The 15833-nt window shown below is 56.1% G+C and overlaps 1 protein-coding gene across 1 annotated transcript; it reads right to left on the bottom strand.

Annotated features, from left to right (window-relative positions):
- Positions 1–30: 30 nt before the first annotated feature.
- Positions 31–15516, bottom strand: FGD1 (FYVE, RhoGEF and PH domain containing 1). Its single transcript, XM_027877242.1, has 20 exons — positions 15439–15516; positions 14862–15286; positions 14314–14333; positions 7724–7852; positions 7441–7618; positions 6896–7280; positions 6589–6678; positions 5981–6129; positions 5497–5653; positions 5268–5406; positions 4413–4471; positions 4176–4322; positions 3981–4073; positions 3748–3827; positions 3300–3330; positions 2515–2616; positions 2026–2151; positions 1580–1741; positions 1345–1488; positions 31–881 (listed from the first exon to the last, which is right to left on the bottom strand). The coding sequence occupies exons 1-20, from the start codon at positions 15514–15516 to the stop codon at positions 567–569; spliced, it is 3009 nt and encodes a 1002-aa protein (XP_027733043.1). The 3' UTR covers positions 31–566.
- Positions 15517–15833: the final 317 nt, after the last annotated feature.

Genomic DNA, 15833 nt, shown 5'->3' with positions numbered 1-15833 from the left:
GGGGGGGGGGGGGGGGGGGGGGGGGGGGGGGGGGGGGGGGGGGGTGAATGGGACCCAGGGCTGACTCAGAAATTTCCTTTTTTAAGAACTAGAATTAAGAAGCCATTTAGTTCTCCCCAGTGCCTCTTTTACGGATGGCAAAATTGAGTCCAGAGAGAGAAATTGTAAGAGTGTAAAAGCTGGAGAATGCGTTGAAGATCAGCCATTGTAAAGAAAAGGACTTAGCACCACAGGTCCGAGTTGGAAGGGACCTTGGAGAGTTGGCCAACTCGCCTGTTTTGCAGATGGTGAAACAGGCCCATGGGGCGTGCAGCCTGCCCAAAGTCACAGCACAGCTGAGGCCTTTTACGTGGGGGGGGGGGGGTGGAGATGGGGAGGGCAGGGCTTTTTTTCTTTTATGAACCGCTCCGCCCCAAGTGAAAAACAAACATGAGGTTGGAAATTAAAAAAACAAAACCCTCACATTTGGCTAAAATGTTGAAGAGCAAACCCCATAACAGGATCAAAAGTGCCCGTGATCTGGAGTTCAAGTAGCAAGGGGCAAGCAGCTTGCCAAGGGCTGGTGCTCAGCCCTGGGGTCCCTGCTTGGACATGGAAGGAGGGGCTTCCAGCTCTAGGCTTGGGCCTGCTGCTGCAGCAGCCGCTTCATCCTCCTCTCGGGACTCGAGGACGGAGGGGCCTGCCTGGAGCTCGTCCCCCCGGCCAGCTCGGGCTAACACCTCCATCCACCGCCTCTGAAGCTCCTCAGTCTCTGGGCTGAAGTACCAGGCTAGGTGACTCTGGGTGATCTTGAAGACATGGCGCCTTTCCTTGTGCTCATTGGCCTCTGGGGCCCCCACCTCAAAGCCAATAAGGGGCAGGCTTCTCTGGGCCTTCACATCCTGGACAATACAAATCAGACAGTTGAGTGAGTGTGGCCTCAAAGGAGCCTTCCTGTCCCCACCTCTCTCCCTCACTAGACTCCAAGATTTTGGAGCAGTCAGTCAAGATTCTTCCAATCTGGACCGAACAACTGCTTGTTTCTTGGCCCTCCAGTTCTTTATACTATTCCCATTCAGCATAGCCCAACTCTCCTTGGGAAGCACTGCTGGACTAATTTGGCCTGTACCCCCTCCTAGGTCTGAGAGAAGACAAAAAAAAGATGAGGAAGAGGGAAGATAGGAGGCCAGAGGGATGAAGAGGGGGAAGAAAAGAATGAGACAAAGGAGGAACACTTCTCCGCAGGCCACCCCCCTCCCCCCCAGCCCCAGTCCTGGAGGGCGACACTAAGGCAGTCCAGGGTTTTGACTCCAAATGAAGAGGAAAGATGGGCACTAGGGCAGGGGGAGAAGAGCGAGAAGTCACCTGAGGGGCTCCGTAAATGTAGAGGACAAGGGGTTCACTCTCAGGGACCACAAACCAGGCCTTGTGCCAGCCCTTGGCACCTTTCTCCATGTAGTGCATGAAGCTGCAAACGAGGCTGTTCTCCGCAGCCACTGAAGCTTGTTTCTGGGCCAGGAAGGGAGCCAGGGTTACGGTCAGAGGCTGAAGGAATGGCCACGCTGGCTCCCTTCCCCAGGGCCAAGGCCTAAAAGCTCACCTCTAGGATGGAGCGTCTCCGTTGGGGCGTGTTCTGTCCTGGGCTTGGGCTGGGTCCCTGGGCCCCGCACAAGGTGGTGTAGCAATCTAGGCACACGCGATTGGAGCGGTTGTTGTCATAGACCAGTCTGGCCCGGAACTCGGAGCACTTGCCGCACACAACCTGGGAGCCAGGCCAGGAGAGACCAGTGGTCAGGGCCCCCAGCCTACTGAGGGGAAGCCAGTGTTGGGGGAAAAGGACAGCCCAGGGGAGGCTAGGCCAGGAGAGGAAAGGAAGAAGAAAAAAGTAAAGGTGAGGAGAAGGAAGAAGCAAGAAGCTGAAGAAGCTGAGTCGGGAAGGTTAGGGGGGGGTGCCAGCCTGAGTGGCTCCACCCACTTCTCTCCCTCAGGTTGGATCTCCAGAGCCACGTCCACCAATGATGTGTCGGGCCTGGCGCCTGTACTCACATGGCCACAGGCTTTACAGTGGTGCCTCCGTTTGGTGATCGGGTTGAAGGGTTCCTGGCAGCGCATACACATTGTCACCTCCTTCTCTCGGATGGGCGTTGGGGCACGCTTCCCAAGGTCCACATTCTGGGGGGAACCCCAGTTCCCAGTGAGGCTCCCCACTCCCAAGGCTGTGGTCCTCCCTGCCCTACTGTCCTGGCCTCTTACTTGGTGTCCCCCTGCTTCCAACCAAATAGAGGTGCAAGTTCTGGCATTCAAGGCTCTTCATTGTCTGACTCCAGCCTACATCTCCCAGGCTCCTTCTGAGGTACTTAATTCCTACTAAACTGATCTCATGACCCACCACCTTCACTCTTCCCCATGTGTCACTGCAGACTACTCCCACAGTGAGCCCTCACTGGGTGGCCTCGGTCAACTTGCTGCCTACCCATGCCTAAGATTTCCTCCGCTGTAAGAAAGGGATGTCAGCAAGGCCCCCCCCTCCATTACCGGTGAGCTAGGGGGCGTGTCATCTTCCTCTCGGTGGGTGGAGTTAAACAGTCTGAAGGTTTCCAGTGTGCGCTCATGTTTCATGAGGGTGGCATGGATGGCCTGACAAGGGGGGATTGGAGCTCAGAGATTAGAGGTCAGAGGTGAGAGATCCTCACCTCCTCCCAGAAAGGTCTCTGACCACATGGATGTGGAAGGAGACTTCTTCCTCATAAGAATTGGGGGCCCATTGAGAGGTTGATCCTATTCCCTATCCCCATCTTCACACACACGCACACACGAATGGACACACGCACACACTCTCTGTAGAGGGGAAGGCTGAGGAGGCGCAGCAGGAAAGGTTTTGCTCATGGTCACATAGGGGATCATAGCCTAGATTTCTGGGAAGGGATAGTCTTTGGGGCAGCAAAAAGGACCCTGGGCTGTGAGGCAGGAGAGTCACGTCCCAGCCTCAGTCCTGTCACTGACCCACTGTGGGACCCTGGGGACCTACCCCTCTAGGCCCTTTCTAGAATGATGGGGTGAGCACTCCTCTCAGAAAAGGGGAGGGGCTGAGTGCTGCATATGGTGTCCACTGGTTTGCCCTTAACTCTTGTACTTTGTGACAAAGGAGAGTTGTAGGGGAGGGAAGGCCCCGACAAAGCTTGGGAAGTCGGATGAAGTGAGAGGGTCCAGTTGGGGGCAGCCTCCCTCCCCCCACTCCTTTCCTCTCTGATCTTTCCCGTTCATCAGGCTAAGCTTCACCCCAGCCGCCAGGAGCCAGAGCCACCCAGGGAACTCTTTACCTGGATCCAATCTTTCTTCTCCTCTTCAGTCCTGCAAAAAAATCAGACAGGACAAACTCATTTGTGATAACAATTAGTGACCATCTTCTGCCCCCTTGCCAAATGAGGCAAAGCCACAACGTTGGTAGATGTCACTGTCCATGGCCACCTCTCTTGCCATTAAACCACATGGCCTCTATGTGTCTAGCCCATGCCTGGCTCTGGCAGACACAATTTTTCGGTGGAGAGGGAGAGACAAGAGCTCAGTGGGGCCTGTCCACTCAGCACCAGAGCCGCCCTTTGCCTCCAGCCTCACAAAATCAGAGGCATTGCACAAACATCTGAGGAACTGAATCATTCACTCCATGGAGTGGCTGGCTGGGAGTGGGCAAGCTTTTGACAGCCCATTGTCCCATCAGGAACCAAGAAAGGCCATTGTGGAGTTTCCCATCCCAGGGTCAGGAAGTACCTGGCCTGTAGCTCCAGAGAACGCTGCTTCCCGGACACCAGGAAGGTTCGGGGCAGGTTCAGGTTGGAACTTTCCTTCAGCTGGCGGAAGAGATGGAGAATATCATGACAACCCTCCCCCGCCAACTCCAGCAAGCATCCATATATCCCTCCATCCATGCAACCTCTTCTCCCCAACACCGAACCCAACCCGGGTCTCTCTGGTGACTCAGGTCACCTCCTACTGGGACCTACCTCGAGGCCATCCACATCTATGCAGGCTCGCACACTGAATTTCTGTCCTAGGAGTCGGAGCTTGGGGACACAGTACAGTAAGCGGTCGTTGAACTGGGAGGCAAAGAGAGGAAGCATGTGGAGGAAGAAGAGGAGGAAGGAGGGGAATCTTCTTCAGTAACCAACCCCCTGCTGGGCCCTGGCTGTCACCCTTACCAGGATGAGGTACCGATCCTGAGTGGTCCCATTCTTGGCAGATAGCTTGAGGATGTGACCCTCCTTGATGAGCTCATTCGCAGGGCTAACAATATCCTCCTCCCCTCCAAGTAACTCATAGACCTTCAGGAGTTTGTGCATTCTCTCCTGTGGACAAGACAGAGAGCATGACGCCTCTCCCCTGAACATCTCCCCACACCCATTCCAGGACAGGCTGGGGGACCCACAGAGCCTCACCATCTTGCGTATGGCAGCATTAGAATGCTCAGCTGCGGTAGCGATCAATTCCAATGATTCTGGGAGACACAAAACAAGGGCTTCAGATTGGGACAAACTACTCTGGGGCAGGGGATGCTTTCACCCAGAAAGTGAAGTACAAACTGAGCCTTGAATCTCTTCCATCCACCTACCCACCCATCCATCCACCCATCCATCCATCCACCCACCCACCCACCCATCCATCCACCCATCCACCCACCCATCCATCCACCCATCCACCCATCCACCCATCCATCCACCCATCCATCCATCCATCCACCCACCCATCCATCCACCCAGCCTCCCTTCCATCCATCCATCCATCCATCCATCCATCCATCCACCCATCCATCCACCCTCCCTTCCATCCATCCATCCATCCATCCACCCATCCACCCATCCACCCACCCTCCCTTCCATCCATCCACCCATCTACCCACCCACCCTCCCTTCCATCCATCCACCCACCCACCCATCCACCCACCCTCCCATCCATCCATCCATCCATCCATCTATCTATCCATCCATCCATCCACCCATCCACCCACCCTCCCTTCCATCCATCCACCCCCCATCCACCCATCCACCCACCCTCCCTTCCATCCATCCATCCATCCATCCACCCATCCATCTATCTATCCACCCAGCCATCCACCCAGCCATCTACCCAGCCATCCATCCATCCATCCATCCATCCATCCATCCATCCATCCATCCACCCACCCAGAAATCCAGGCAGCCAATCATCCAGGCAGCCATTCAGTACCCAGTTACCACTGTGGAGAAGAAATGCACCTCATGCCACTCCCTCCTCCCCCTGGCCAGTAGACTCACTCTCAGCATCCTTGCTGTCTGGAGAGCCATGAGGAAGCTTGAGCAGATAGTCTTTGAGCAGCAGCTCATAGCGGGGAATGCGCTGCACGGGTTCCAGCATGTGGTGCTGTAGGGTTAGGTTCCCACAGGCCTCCTCTTTCTGGGGAAAGGGGGCCAGGCTGGGGGTCAGGCAGGGCCCCACGGTGCATGGGAGCTCTAGGCTGAGAATCTCAGGGGCTGCCCTGCTCACCTGCACCTCATGGATGATGACCTTGAAAGGGGCTGAGCGCTCCGTCCATGTGTTCACCAGCTCTACGGCCCTGTCAAAGTTCTTGACGTACTCACCGTACATCTTCAGGAATGGCGCGAGCTTCTGCAGGATGTCCCCGATTCGAGGGTACCGGTCCCTTTGTGGGGGTGGGAGGAAAGAAGAGGGATGGAGATGCCACTTTTCCTCCCCTTTCAAAGACTAGCCTGATTCTTAATCAGAAATCGGCCCGAGTCTATTGATTCTGGGTACTAGTGGCCCACCAACCTGCACACTTTACAGGAAGAAACTGAGGCCAAGGGAGTGACTCTGGATCTGAGAAGGGCAGAACTGGAAGGGACCTTTGAGGTCATCTGGTTTAGCCCCCTCATCTGACAGAGGAGGAAACAGAAATCTAGAGAGGGGAAGGGCCTTGCCACCTATGTGCCTGAAAATCTACTGCCTGACAGAGCAGGGGGCTCCTCACCACTCTTCCATCCGCTTCTCAAGCTCTGGCAGCAGAAACTGCTGGTGGAAACAGTAGATGGAGCAGATGTTGGAGAAGATGCCATGCACCACATCAGCTGGGAAGGAGCTTCGGGTCCGGGCCTCCTCTAACAGCCGGGCACAAAATACCTGGCAGGGTGTAGAGGCAGATGTGCCCAGGGTTGGGTTGGGCCTTCTGGGGTCTGGTGGCTCAGTCAGAGAGGTTACGGTGGCATGAGAAGTTGAGGAGGGACAGGTACAGGTTAAAGGGGAAAGGGGCTCACAACCAGAGCTCTGGAGTTTGGGGGAGCATTGGCCTTTAGGATGGAGGGATTAGGGGTATAGTTAAGAGGGCAGGTGAGCTTGGGGTTTGCTCTCAGGGGTCTAACTTAAGTTGGAAAGGTGAGGGTTGGAATGAGGGGGTGCTTAGAGGGGCCTATTTCCCTTGGGGTAGTTTGTGGTGAAAGGTTCGCTTTGTGGGATTGAGGTTTCAAACTGCCACAGGTGACAAAGTTTCCCTAAGGATCCTCCTCTGCTGTGAAGTAGAGGTGTTGGGGCCCCAGGAGCAGAGGGTGCACCCTAGAGGGGCGGCAGGGGAGGGGGTGCTACCTGGTCCAGGAGGTGCAGCCGTGATACGTAAGCCTTTTCAGTCTGCAGGAGTTCATTGGCAATATGAAACACCTTCTGCTGAACTGTTAGCTGTGGAGAGGACACAGAGGGGGGCATGAAAGTGAACCCCACCTGGGAACCTCACCGCCCCACAGGGCCAAACCCCACGCCTCAGTGGGGCTGGCTTTCTTTCCTCTGTGGCCAGAGAGTTGGCCAAGGCCATGCTGTCTTGCCTTGAGTTTTCCCATGGCTTCTTCACCTGTTAGTTGTGGCTACCTCCTGGGGTCCCTCCCAGATCCCTGCCTACCTCTGAAGAGTCCTGTCTCTCCATTCTGGGCCTGGGCAGCCCCTCTCTCCCCTCCTCTTCATCATCTTCCTCTTCTTCCTCATCCAGGTCACTATCTGCCTCCATGGGGCTTTGCTGAGGCTGCAGAGGAGCAACAGGGAGCAGGCCACTGGAAGGTCCTGGGGTGCATTCAGTGCTGCTGCCGCCGCCGCCACCGCTACCATTGCTGCTGCCGCCAGCATTGGCTAAACAGGTCTCCTCGTTGGCGGAGGGCGAGCTGATGCTGCCGATGCCGCTGTCTCGGTTGGGCACCTTCTCCCCCGGAGCAGACAGGAGGAGGCATGGGGAGCCCTCCTTGGAGTCTGGCCCTGTTGTCAGCTCGGAGGGCACCAGGACGGCAGGCTCTCTGGAGGAGGAGACGCATGCCAGAGAAAGGGCACAGTGGGACTGAGTCCATGCCCTGCCAACAGCTCCTTTCTGGGTCACCCCTAACTCCCCCCACTCTCGCCTCCCTGTTTCTCCCACTCCCATGGGGCAGCCCCTCTCCAGTCCTACTCCCCACTCACCTCTCAAACCTCTCGATCAGGGAGGACACAGCTGAGGCCCCCCCAGCTGCCTCAGCCCGAGGTTGGGAAGCCCTGGTCAGCCTGGGGTCTGCAGGGAGTGGGCGGGAGGGCGCCGGGGGAATAGGTTCCAGCAGGGGGACCAGCCGGGGGCCCAGGAGGTGGGCTGGCTTGGGGGGCACTGAAAGACAAATTTGAGGGCGTAACCCCGCCCGGGCACTTGGCAGGCCCTCTCCTTTGGGAGGCCCTCCCCATTCCCCCTCGTTCCTCCCAAACACACACTCACCCTGAGGCTTGGGCCCTGGGGGCCTCTTGGAGGGAGAAGGTTTGAGACTGGGAGTCTCACCGGGGCTTCCCTGGGGGTTGGGTTCCAAGGAGAGACTCTTGACAAGTAGCCGAGGCCCTGGAAGCAGCCCTGGAAACAACCCAAATGTGGGGAAGGTGCTATGGAGGCCAGTGTGCTCACAAGCAGACCAAGGAACTCAGCCAACCTGCCTCTCCTGCTGGGGCTCCTCCCCCATCTCAGAGCCTCAGTTTCCTCCTGTCTAATTTGCGCTCACTGGGTTGGTTCTAAGGCCGGTTATTCTGGGGAAGGGCCTCTTCCACGATCCCCAGCCTTGCTAAGGGCCAGCGGACAGGCCAGTCCCAGGTCTGCTGGACACAGGGCTTCAGCTCCCATGGTGCCCTATTTCTTCTTTCTCTTTCAGCCCTGATCCAGAGGGCCTAGGCAAGTGGGGCAGGGTGGGACAGGATGGGGCCTGGCCACGTCTGGGAGGAAAGGATATGTTCTACTGCAAGGCCGCCCGGGCCTGGGATCAAGAGGGATGATTCATTCTGGGAAGGCAGAGAGAGAAGAGGGGTTGGGGGAAGAGGGACAGGCCCTAAGGAAGGACACAGAAAGCTCAGCAGGGAAGTAGGCTACAGGTGTCTTTGCTTCAGGCAATGGGAGCCATGGAAGTTTCCTGAGCAGGAGCTATGAACCCTAGCCCAGAAGCAGTCAGGGTCCTCACTTACCTATGGGGGGGAGGGGGATGCTAGGTCAGGCCAGGAAGCAGATGTTTTAGCAGAAGAGCCTTTAGCCATGTGAGTGAGGCCCACAAGAGCTCCAAGAGGCCCCCAGAGGGGAAGGGACTTGTCCAAGGTCACTCACTCAGTCAACTTCTGATTCAGTTTTCTTTGCACCTATCTCCTACCCCCCCCCCCCCCCCCCATTGGTTTGACCACTGGATCTTTTATGTCCTTGGAAGGTCAGCCAGGGACTGTGTGTGTGTGTGCGCGTGCATCTGCCTTTGTCTCAGGCCTCCCTGCCCCCCCAATCCCATGCTCTGCCTCTAGGAATTGGTATGACTGCAGAACACAGTACCAGGCTTTCAGAAAGCTGGGGCTGCCTGAAAGAGCCAGTGTTGGAGTTTCAGACCTTGGGTTCAAATCCTGCCTCAGTGACTCACTCCCTGTGTGATCTTGGCCAAGTTTCCTCTCTTTAAAATGGGGCCTTGGAAGGAATAAATTATCAATCAATTACTACTGCATGCAAGGCACTGTGCTAATGGCTTCTTGCCTTGAGGTCCAGCTGCTGGCCCAGGGGCTGAGGTCCTGCACTAGGCCCTCAGGAACGTGGTAGTGACCTTCCCCACTTCAGCTGCTCCATTCTAATGGGGGAGGCAGCAGGCATGGAAATGGGGACACTGGAGAGATACAAGCACCCTGTGGCACTCCCAAAACTGTTGTCTCATTTGAGCCCCATAACTACCAGGTAAAGGGGGTGCGATTTTTATCCCCATTTTACAAATGAGGAAACTTGAGGCCAAGAGAAGTGAATTGACTTGCCCAAGGTCACACAGGTAAGTGTCTGAGGCCGCATATGAGAGGGCAGCTGGGAGGTGCCATGGCACTGGGGCTGGTGTCACCTGAGTTCAAATGCAGCCTCAAATACTTCCTGGCTGTGTGACCCTGGGCAAGTCACTTATCTCTGTCTGGGTACTCACTGGGTTGTGTGAGGATCAAATGAGATAACATTTATAAATCCCTTGGCATGGTGCCCGGCACACAGGAGGTGCTTAATAAATGCATGTTTGCTCCTCCCCCCCACCCCCTTCCTGCCTCCAGGGCCAATACTCCAATCCACAGCTGTTTCTAGCCTCCTGGAAGGGCAGGGGAAGGGCCTAGCTGAGTGGGAATCCTAACCCGGTCTGAGCAGGCCCCTCTCCCCAGACCAGGGTGACCCTAAGCAGACTTGTCTCTTCTACTTCCCCCATACCAAGTGGGGCTGGGAAGAGTTAGGGATCCCGTCGGGGTCTTTGGATAGACATCTTTCTGTCTGTCACACAGGGTAAGGAGGGATGGAAGGAGAGTCAAAAGACTTGAGTACCAACCTTGCCTCTGGCCACTGTCCAGCCACGTGGGCTGGGGGAGGGGCAGGGGGCTGCCACTGGGCTGGAGCCAGCTAGGACCGGCTCCTCTCATCTGCCTAGGGGGACCGAGCTCCCAGACCCTCTGAAGGGGTTTGGCCACTGGGGAGTTGACAGGGCCTGCTGCTCCAGGGACTGACCCTGGGTGTGGAAGGGGGACCCTCACACATACACTCCCTCTCAGTCCAAGTCACAGGGGTCCCTGGCATAGCCACTGAGTGTGTACATGGTCACATGTGAAAGAGACCCAGGGCCACACACACACATACACACACACAAAACAAGCAGTCAAGCAAACAAGAACACCAGAAACGAACAACCTCCCATCAAACAGAAATGCTCCCCTGCCCCCAAAATGCACACAGGAACATAGGGACGGCAACAGGACAGATAACTGGGAGGGTACGGGGAGCCACATCAGGCCCTTGAGAAGAGAGACAGATGCAGAGACCCAGAAACCAAGGCAAGGCCTATCAAAAGAGGAAGGGAAGGAGCAGTCATTAAGCACCTACTACGTGCCAGGCACTCTGCTAAGCGGTTTACAAAGATTATTTCATTTGGTACCATCAGACAGGAAGAAGCCGGCAGACAACAAAAAGGTGCCATGGGCCTAATTCCAAGCTGGGCAGTCACTGTCGGTCTGGACAGGCTGTCCTGATGGATACCATCATGGAGCCCCTGGCTGTTGGGGAAGGGAAGAGGCTGCCCCCATAACTTCGGTGCCTTCTCTCCTGACCACCTTTGAGGCCAGCAATGGGCAAATGGGGGACAATGGAGTTCATACCTAATGTTCCTGGACTCAGTAAAGCCCTCCTGCTATTCTTATGGCCAAGATGGAGAAACACTTGAGCTGGAAGTTGTAATGTGGAGTGGTCTGGGGACCAACCGTCCATCCCATGTCAACTTTGAGGGAAGGAGGGAGGGAGCAGACAGAAGAGACAGAGGGAGGGAGGAGAGGGCGGAGGAGAGAAGAGACAGACAGATGGACAGAGGCAGAGCATTTATCCAGTGCTCACTCTATGCCAGGCACTGTGGCTAGGCTGGAGCTGGGAGAGCTGAGGAGGAGCCTGGTGCTCTGCTTATCACCAGAAGGGGAAGGTTCTGGTCAAAGTAAACCAAGCACCCCCCACCCCGGGCTTGGGGGAGTTGCCTGAGCTAATGCCTAAGGGAGGCATGGGCAAGGGGGACCCTCAGGGCCACAGCCTGTCAGAGTGGATTGGTACCTTCTCATTTTACAGAGGGAGAAAGTGAGGCCTAGAGAGGGTAAAGTATCCTCTCCATGAGCATCCCTGGTTGGATTCTTGAACAGGGACTCCAAATCTTGGTCAAAGATTCAGCTGAGCCTCAGTTTCCACACCTGTCCAATGATGGCTGAGTTTCTGCCCCACGCCACACTGGCTCTGACGCTGAGGAGCTAGGACTGGAAGCTGGGGCCCTGCTGCCTTCTGGGCCTCTGCTACCCGAGGCCTCTCCACACCAAGTGGCCTCCTCAGCCCAAGAAGGTCCAGGCCAATGGGGCCTGATTCAGCCTGGCCCTTCCTGGGCCTCTGATGTGCCTGTGGGCCCCTATAGCCCTTACACTTGGCTGGTACTGGCTCTAGGGAGTTCTCAATTTGAGGGGAATGACAGTTGTGTTTGGTGACTTTTTCTTTGTATTCCTTCCCCCTCTGCCCCCACAAACGCTGACTTAGAACAGGGCCTGTTACCCAGAAGCACTTGCTACAAGCTCATTTGCAGCCCCTGATCCAACCAGGGAAGGTGAGGGTCTCCGGCCCCATGTGACAAGTGGGAAACCAAAGTGACCTACCAAAGTTTGGACCCTAACCCAATGCACATATCTTTCCATGGAGGGCCACACCCTACCATCCCCACCCTGCCATTCAGAATGGGGCCTTCTGGAGTCACCATCAAGTGAGGTTCTGCCTTAGCCTCTCAGGCTTTAGGCCCCCAGGAAGAGGATCGGCCCACGGACACTAAGGGGAGAACGCTTCACCCTGGTCCCCAGTGACAGGTGTTTCCTTCCCCCAGCCAGGGCCCCTCAGCCCCACCAGGCAAACATCTGGCCAGCTCCAGCTCCACATCTGTCTAAAGCATTAGGGAAAGTGGGGATGGTGACTCAGACCTTGGGAACTTAAAGGTACAGGGTCCCTTTTCCTGGAGACTCTGGGAGGAGCCTAAGCCAGGCTTGGCAGCAGGCCTTCCCCTCCCCGCTCTCTCCTCTCCCCTGATGTTCCACGAGGGAGACTGGGCCTGCACACCCAGTTTCTGTAATTGGAGTCCCAGGCCCAGACAGAGACTGGGTACCCAAGAGGGAAATTCGAGAGTCTGATTCACTTTCCAGATATGGGGGAAAGGGCATTTTGCAGACCTGAGCACTCAGGCAGAAGACTGGGCCCTCCTGGGCCCTTCATTTCCTCTCCCGCCCAGCTTGGATGGCCCCTGGCATCTGACCCTTCTCCACCCAGCCGGCTCAGATCCCTTGACTCTGACTCAAAACTTAAGCTCCTTCCCCCCGAGGTCCCACTCCCATAAGCCACTGCCACCAAGCATGGGGTCCCCAAGCCCAGACTCCCACTCCTGGTGCAAGTCCAATTGGATGACCCTTCAGGGCCTCCTGTGGGTCTCTAGAATCAAATCCAGCCCTTCCTTGCTTGGCCCAGGATCGAAAGCCCGCCACAACCTGGCCCCCTTTCCAGCCTTTTCCAACATTACTCAGCCTTCCGGCCAAACTGGCTCATTCACTACTCCTTGAAGCTGACACCCCCATCTCCTGCCTCCTGGCCTTTGCCAGGCTGTTCTCCAACCCCCACCTCCCACCCCCAACGTCCTCATCACCACTTCTTCAAAGCCCCACCTTCCTCCAAAGCTCCACTGTCTGGGAGCCAGGGACTCCCCTCCCAGTCTCCTCCCCCTACCCCTCCTTCCCAGCGCACAGTAGGCACTTAAGAAATGTTTCAACTGAATGGAACCTTAGAGATCATCCAGCATTAACCCCCTCATTTTACATAGATGGAAACTGAGGCTCAGAGAGAGGGAAAGGGACTTGGCCAAGGTCATAGCTAGCAAGCAGCAAAGGCAGGATTTTGGTCAATCCCCGGTCTTTGGAGCTTGCAGTCCACAAAGTGAAGGAGTTCGCTGAGAACGGTTTAACAAACTAGCTGGGGGCAGGTGCACTTTTTAATCAGCATCATTAACATTTTCTCAACACTTTCTGAAGTCTAGAAACCAACAAACCAGTCACTGCGCAGGGGCAGGATCTGCCTTCAGAGATAGGAGGTGGCAATGCTCATGCAGACCATTGGGCGTCCCTCCCAGCTGGCCCCTGCACTCTCCTGAATCCCTTGCTCGATGACCATTCCTGAGGGCCAGTTTCCAAGATGGAGACAGTAACCAGTGTAGACCTGGGGGCTCAATGACCATGTGCTGACTAGGAGCTGGGAAGTCAAGAAGCCTGGGTCTAGTCTAGTCCAAGCTCTGCCTCAGTTTCCTCCTCTGTCAAGGGCATCCCGAGCCTCTTCTCAGTTGCTCTCCCATTTTTCCATCCCAACACTCTCAGATGTGAGCACTGCTCTCTCCTTCCAAGCCTCGGTCCTCCCCACTTTGACTCCCTACTACCTCCAGAAGCCAATACAGCCCCTGTCTGGTGTGCATTTCACACCCTTCCCTACTAGGCCCCGCCGCCCTTTGCAGCCCCTCATCACACATTTCTCCTCTCCACACGTGGTCACAGCAATCAGCGGCGTTTACACAGGCTGGCCCCGCCATGGATACCTCAGGCTCTGCCATGCCTAATCTCTTTCAATAACCGCCTTCTCAGTCCTGATTCACACTCTCTGTCCGGGCTGCACCGGGCACTTATCCCCATAGCTGACAGATGGGGGAACTGAGGCACACAGAGGGGAAGGGGCTTACCCAAAGTGGCACAGCATGTCAGATCTCCTGCCTCCCAGGCTAGGGAAAGAAAACCCCATAGCTGGGAAAACTGCTTTCCCCCTGCCAAGGCTCCTCTTCCTCCAGACCGAGGCTTCCCGAGGAGGAGACCTGTAGAATGTGGCCAAACGAGGCACCAGCCCTGTTCTGGGACTGGAGCCATATCTGGGGAAGCTCTTATCCTAGCCTGGACATCCTCACTGATCCAAGCCTCAGTCTCCTCCTCTGTAAAAGGGGGAGAGACCGATGTGCACGGCTGACTTCCTAAGGCTCCTGGGAGTAAAGCACTTTGCAAGTTGTGAAGAGACATTATTCTACAGGACAGATTATTTTGCCACCTGTGTGTCTTTGGGCCAGTCACTCCCCATCTATGTGCCTCGGTTTCTTTCTCCTCCTCTGCAAAAGGAGAGAGTCAGACTTGGTGTCCTCTGAGGGCCCTTCTAGCTCCCCATCTATCTCTGATCTTTAAGTGGCCCAAAGTCAGATATCCCTAACCCAGATTCTGAGTCTCACGCTAGCCATTGAGGCCCCTCCCCACCAGGCCTAGGCCCTGGGGTCCTCTAGCCAACAAATCACACCCCATACCCTGGCCCCTAACCATCTCCTCCTATCCCCCAATCCAGAGGGCCCTGAGGATCTTCCTTGAGTGGTCTTTTCCACTTATGGGGGCTGCCAACAGAAAGAGCTTCACCTTTGGGGGATGGGGGGAGGGCTTGAGGTATTTAAATGCAGATGTCTGTCCCTCCCCCTCCACCCAAGGAGAAGGAGGATTTTTTCTAGGGAATGGTGGAAGGCATCTCAGCTGAAAGTTAGAATAAGGTAGAGTAACTCTCAGGGCTTCTTCAGCTTCCCCCATCTGTCACCTAGTCCCACCTCCTCATTTGACTGAAGGGAAACTAAGGCAGCTCAAAGTGGGGAAGGGCCTTTAGAGACCATCATTTTATAGTGAGAAACTGGCCCAGAGAAGCTGGGGTGAGGACCATCAGGTTAGAACTGGGAAGGGACCTCAGAGGTTCCCTGAGTCCAAGCCTTCAGCTCACAGATGAGGAAACAGGAGACTCAAGAAGGGGGGGTGACAGGGCCTACGTGACTGAGCTGGGACCCCAAGGCCTTAGGAGGTGCTGGGCTCCCCAGTCAGAGCCACAGCCTCCCCACCTCAAGGCTCCAGCTTCATGCCAGCAATCAAATTGGATCTGCTGCAGGAGCCCCCCGGGACCTAGGCCAGACCTTCCACCCTGCCCTCCCCCGGCCAGGCTTAGCCTGTTTGGCATGCCTCTCTGCTCCAGGCTGGCCCGATGCCCCTGGTCAGCCAGACTCCACTCATCCTTTGAGACTGCCTCTAGGAAAGTCCTTCTTGCCAGCTCGAGGGCCCTGATCAGGGCAAGGCTAGGTGTGGTAGGAAAGAGCTCTCCTTTCCTGGGCTTCTGCTCAGCTTTTGGTCCACTGCACAAGAGGTAGACTTGGGGAAGCAGGGTCAGGGTTTGGGTTCCAGCATGGGGAGGGGCCAGGTTCTGATGGAGTGGGCCAAGGGTCTCTCAGCTAGATGGGGCATGATGGCAAGTCGTACAGACAAGAGGCCAAGTGGCCTGTTCTTGAAGCCTCCATGGAGAAGTACCTGAGGACCTCTTCATCTAGTGGAAAGAGCCCTATACTTAGCTGTTGCGTCCAGTAGGGCCCCCGGAGCACAGGGCCTGGCCCGGCAGCCTGGCACACGGTAGCTGCTCAGTTCCACAGCTCTCATCATTAAAAAGAGTTGGAGGGGGCAGTTAGATGGCAGGGCCCTGGAGTCAGGAGGACCTGAGTTCAAATCCAGCCTCAGACACATGACATTTACTAGCTATGTGACCCTGGGCAAGTCACTTAACCCCACTGCCTAGCCCAAAAAAAAAAAAAAAAGTTGGAGCTGGAGCCTGAATTGGCTTCTCAGTCAGTTCCCCTCTCTCATAGCACAGACCTTTGGGCCCCACGTCCAGAGAAAACATCCCCATCCCGGCACACTCAATGGGGTGCCCCAACTGAACAGCTGTCCAGCTGCGTATGAGCCAGGGCAAAGGACAT

This window comes from Vombatus ursinus, unplaced genomic scaffold (assembly GCF_900497805.2).
Source record: "Vombatus ursinus unplaced genomic scaffold, bare-nosed wombat genome assembly UNPS02004241.1, whole genome shotgun sequence".
Lineage (NCBI taxonomy): Eukaryota > Metazoa > Chordata > Mammalia > Diprotodontia > Vombatidae > Vombatus > Vombatus ursinus.
The sequence above is the reverse complement of the archived record's forward strand: the minus strand, read 5'-3'. Positions and strand labels throughout refer to the sequence as shown.

Bases quoted from the DNA above. Each gene is read 5' to 3' on its own strand.
- FGD1 (XM_027877242.1), bottom strand. From the start codon at position 15,516: ATGAGAGCTGTGGAACTGAGCAGCTACCGTGTGCCAGGCTGCCGGGCC. The intron at 6,130-6,588 runs GTAGCACCCCCT...ACACCCTGCCAG, and splicing joins GGCTGCACCTCCTGGACCAG to GTATTTTGTGCCCGGCTGTT. The intron at 3,331-3,747 runs GTACTTCCTGAC...ATTTTTTTGCAG, and splicing joins TCTCTGGAGCTACAGGCCAG to GACTGAAGAGGAGAAGAAAG.